General features: G+C 36.6%; 1 protein-coding gene across 1 annotated transcript; it reads right to left on the minus strand.

Moving 5' to 3' along the window:
* Positions 1–639: 639 nt before the first annotated feature.
* Positions 640–3,765, minus strand: LOC104967753 (nectin-1-like). Its single transcript, XM_010797279.1, has 6 exons — positions 3,720–3,765; positions 3,333–3,422; positions 2,932–3,183; positions 2,243–2,581; positions 1,479–1,590; positions 640–1,392 (listed from the first exon to the last, which is right to left on the minus strand). The coding sequence occupies exons 1-6, from the start codon at positions 3,757–3,759 to the stop codon at positions 1,332–1,334; spliced, it is 894 nt and encodes a 297-aa protein (XP_010795581.1). The 5' UTR covers positions 3,760–3,765; the 3' UTR covers positions 640–1,331.
* Between the last annotated feature and the right edge of the window lie 915 nt (positions 3,766–4,680).

Consider the following 4,680-nt stretch of genomic DNA (forward strand, 5'->3'; position numbering starts at 1 on the left):
GAGCCATCTTCTCTTCTTTTAACCGCCTAACGTTCAAATTCAAAGCTTTCACTGACAGCTTCCGGTCAAATCGAAACTAAATTAGTAATCGTTAACGACGGAGGTGGGACTGGGAGAAGCACTCAGATCTTGTACTTGAGTAAAAGTAGAAGTACCGAAGTACAGAATAGCAATACTCTGTTACAATTAAAAGTCCTCCATTCAAAAGGTTACAAGTAAAAGTACAACAGTAAAAGTACTCATTATGCTGATTGTCCCATTTCAGAATAATTTACATGATATGATTTATAATGATTGATCATTAAAGTGTTTTCAAAGCTGGTAAAGGTGCAGCTAGTTTTAATGGCTTTTATATACAGGGTAGCTTGTGAATTGACTCACTTACTTTATTGCACATCATTAATCAAAATCTGTAAGTAATTTAAGGGACTAATACAAGTAGTTGAGTAGAAGTACAATATTTGCCTATGAATTTTAGAAGACAGTAGAGAAAACATGAAATACTCTTACTTAAGTACAGTACTTGAGTAAATGTACTTAGTTACTTTACACCACTGGTTTTATTAACCCAAAATGTAATAATATATGATACGAGTTAGAGAATACATTATTTATAACACACAGTATCAACACGTTGAACATATTGCGGATAAGAGTTTAATAATCCATTGTAAAACATTAATGCAACAGTAAATGAATACACACAATTAGCTCTTTAACACATATAGAGCCCTACAGTTACAGTTTACGAGGAAATATGTCTATGGTGCAATAAATAACATTTGGGCAGAAACATTAAAGTGCAAAACTGCCAGAAAAGTGCAAAATAGCAGCAACATACATAATATGATGTTACATATTATGTATAATTAATAAATAATAGATAGATTCTTATTGTTGACTTAAACAATCACCTGGTTGCTCTATATATCAACCTAATCACTTGATAGAGGTCAAATTTGCTGCAAAATTAACACAATGATATATATTTTTCTGCCTGTGATTTTCTTCCTTCTTTCTCTTTCTTCCCCACACAGCACACTTGCATGACAGCACACCAAAACAGTTTTTCATATCTTCCTGTTAATGCAAACCTTTTATATTGCACTAAGCTGCCGTCACTCTCACCCTGAATAACAGCGAAGTGCTTTCTACATGTGATGGATTAAACTCGAAAGTAGACAGTGAAAAGATCATTTTTGAAACATTTGACCACTCCTGAACTTGCTTTGCTGATGTATAAAGTGCTGAATAATTAAATTACAAATAAATATTTTAAAAACTATCTGTGATCCTTGGTTTGCAGATTTTATATTAAACACTGTTAAAGGTTACATTAAAACTACATTTAAATCATTATTGTCCATTTTCCTTTCTTCTGGTCTCCTGGGCCTGCCAGGAAGAAAGAAAAGCTTGTTAACCCTACTTGTAATACCTCACTATAAAGAGAAGTATGAACACAATGTTAAATATCTCACCTTGTTCGCTTTATTACAACAACAACAACGACGATGATGATGATGATGATGAAAGTGACTGAAACTACAGCAGAAGTCACAAGTGCAGTCCCTGAGGTGGACTGTGTTTTCCCTGCACACAAAACAAGATTAAGGTTAATAACCGTTAAAAGAAAAAGAGGAAGGTGGGAAATGTCAGAGTAACATGATCTGTCATGAGGTGACCCAGAGAGCAGTTGATAACGCAGCAAATCATTGTCCTGTTGGTCGAAATGAAAGCTAAGAAGAAGTGAAACGGAAACAACATGCACAGCTAACACTGTCTCGAGCCTGGGAGTTTTTTGACTTCTTGTAATGTGCAGTATGAGGAAACCTATCAATGATGAGTCACAGCATAGCAGTTTAACAATAGAAGTGTGGCTTACCGGCAGTAAACAAAGGAGACACTTGTAGGAAATTACAACTTTGTGTTAAAAAAAGTTCCATAATGGTCAAAGTAACAGAGGGGGTGCCAAATCCGGCATCCATAACACCAGCTTTGCCAGATCTAAAAGCCCCCTTACATTTTTTTTACCTGGAACCCAGAGTAAAATGCTTTTGATAGCTTGACTTTTATGTGAGTATGACACCCTCCTGTGCCGATTTAAGCAGGCAAAGATACCAACAGCACACTGTGTTCAGTAATAACAATAATTCCGCACATTTCTGGAACTTTTCCAGGATGCGATCGTCATGAGTAACTTCCAGCTAAAGAGCATGTAATACAAAAGGATTGTCAGGCATACCTTCCTCTTCCTGCTTCTCCCTGGCAGGTAAAGAAAAGGGAATCCTCTCGCTCCTTTGTCCCATGGCTCCACTGTTCAGCAGGCAGACCACATGTCCTTCCCACCCAGCAGGAAGTCGCAGAGTGACGTTGCTGCTGCTGGTAAACGTCTTGTCTTCATTTACCACTGTAGTGATTGGCTGCCGGTGTGTGTCGGTGGCTTGAGAAGGGATTTCCCACTGTATGGCTGGAGCTGGTTTTCCTGTAGCAGAGCAGCTGAACACAACCTCTTCATCCTCCTCCTCCTCTTCCTCAGGGTCACTGCTGGGAGCATGCACTTCTGTTTTAAAACTGGATATTCCTTAGAATAGAAAATAAGAAAACACTGACCTAAATGCTTTAAAGGCTTGAGGAGTAACCGATTACAGTTACATGCAAAGAGACGTAATCAGATTATTGTTGCAAAAAACTAAAAGGAGAATAATGTGTTTGTTGCAAAAGGATCAGATTTGATTTGTTCCTTGTAAACTGTACTGTTCACAGCATTTTCTCTCAGTTTAGATTGTATTTCTGCTTTTTAAACTGTAGTATATGTGCTCATGTTTTTCATTGTTGTGTATACTTTACTCTTTAATTTATTTGCATATGAATTGTAGGTAATCCAAGCAATTACATTATTTTGACCTTTACCCTACATGTTGTTGCATTTACCTTGCACTGTGACGCATATCTGCTTCCTCATGGACCCATCAGGATACCGGTTGAAGGCGCAGATATAACAGCTTTCATCCTCCCAGGTGACGTTGGCCAGAGTGATGGAAGATGAGCTGAGCGTCGCTTCTGTGAAGATCACCTTCCCTCTGTAGGGATTATTCACATGCTCCCCAAACCGCTTACTGTACGTCGCTAAATTCTCTATGGGCCTGTCCGGGACAAGCCTTTGCCATGTCACCTGCTGCACATCTGTTGGGAAATGGAAAACATCCAATCAACCATTTTTTTCCAAGTACTAATTGGACTTGGTAAATATTACAATTTTAACAACCAAACAACCAGCAAGCCAGACAGACAGTCAGTCAACCAATCACATCAATAAATACAGTTTTCCTTACCTTTCAGGTTGGCTACAGCACATCCATATTTTGAATCCCGTCCATAGTCCACTGTCATATTGCCATAACCAGTAATCTGTGACATGGATGCTGAGAAGAATCGAAACAGCTGTGTCAGTGTATGATAATGAAAGTAAAACCTGTGCTGTAAACATTCAAAGAAATAACAAGGATTAACTGTGAATAAAATACTAAGCTTATCTGTAGATTTTCAGAAGAGAAAAAGTCCTAGCCTTTAACATATTATGATAACAAATCATAAAATCACTTTAACAATTCTACAAATTAAACATAGACAACATGATATTATACATTTGACAACACAAGAGCTGGATATATATTCTCTAACAGTAGGCAGTGAATTCAGAAGGGTTACCCTCTTCTTACCTGTAAACAGCAAAGCAGTCAGGGTGAGGATCAGTAACATCTTGTTCTGTTGCTGCTGCGTTCAAGTGCACTTTCAGTTCAGCCTCTCCTGCTTTTAAAGGGCAGGGCAGGGCAGAACAAAACTGAAATTAAACTGAAGGAGGGAAAATACAGTCTCAATTCTACTTGATCTCTCCTATAGTATGCATTGCCATGAATGAATGAATGGATGAATGGATGAATGAAGGAATGGATGAATGTTCTATATTATTTTAATGACTGATTGAACTCCAACTGTATTATTTTAGATAGTTTATATTTAACTGCTATGCCTGCCATCTCTGCTCTGTGTCATTGTGTTGTCTCCTGGGTTCTGTAGTGTTCGGAGTCTGTCTTTTTATTATCCCCTCAGGAAGCCTTTGTCTCCTGTCAGGTCATCATTGAAAATAACAATTTGTTCTTAATGGATTTTCCTGGCTAAATAAAGGTTCTACTACTACTACTATTAGTACTACTACTACTACTACTACTACTACTACTACTACTACTACTACTATTACTACTACTATTATTAGTACTACTATTATTATTACTACTACTACTACTACTACTACTATTAGTACTACTACTACTACTAGCTGTTATTGATTTGTTTGAGATTGAGTGCTCTGACAGAGAAAATTATGGCTTTTCTTGTGTCATTAAGAGTTTTATAACAAAATAAAAAGACTGCAGAGATGTAAATTTAAATCATCTACTGGATGATGAAGTACTTTCATGGAATAAGACGATCAACAGTAAAAAAACAAAAAAAGTACATTAAAGACAGCTCCACCATATACAGATGCAAACAATTACATTTTCAATATCATCCAGTTGTATGAGTAGTTTTAGTGTTTTAAGCATAATATCATAATACTTTTTGCTTTTACTTAATGAATGAATAAATAAATAATAATACATTTTATTTATCAAACGCTTT

This window comes from Notothenia coriiceps, unplaced genomic scaffold (assembly GCF_000735185.1).
Source record: "Notothenia coriiceps isolate Sejong01 unplaced genomic scaffold, NC01 NC01_scaffold00002480, whole genome shotgun sequence".
Taxonomy (NCBI): Eukaryota; Metazoa; Chordata; class Actinopteri; order Perciformes; family Nototheniidae; genus Notothenia; species Notothenia coriiceps.

Bases quoted from the DNA above. Each gene is read 5' to 3' on its own strand.
- LOC104967753 (XM_010797279.1), bottom strand. From the start codon at position 3,759: ATGTTACTGATCCTCACCCTGACTGCTTTGCTGTTTACAG. The intron at 3,423-3,719 runs GTAAGAAGAGGG...GATTCTTCTCAG, and splicing joins GACTGCTTTGCTGTTTACAG to CATCCATGTCACAGATTACT. The intron at 1,591-2,242 runs GTATGCCTGACA...TTTTGTGTGCAG, and splicing joins GGAGAAGCAGGAAGAGGAAG to GGAAAACACAGTCCACCTCA.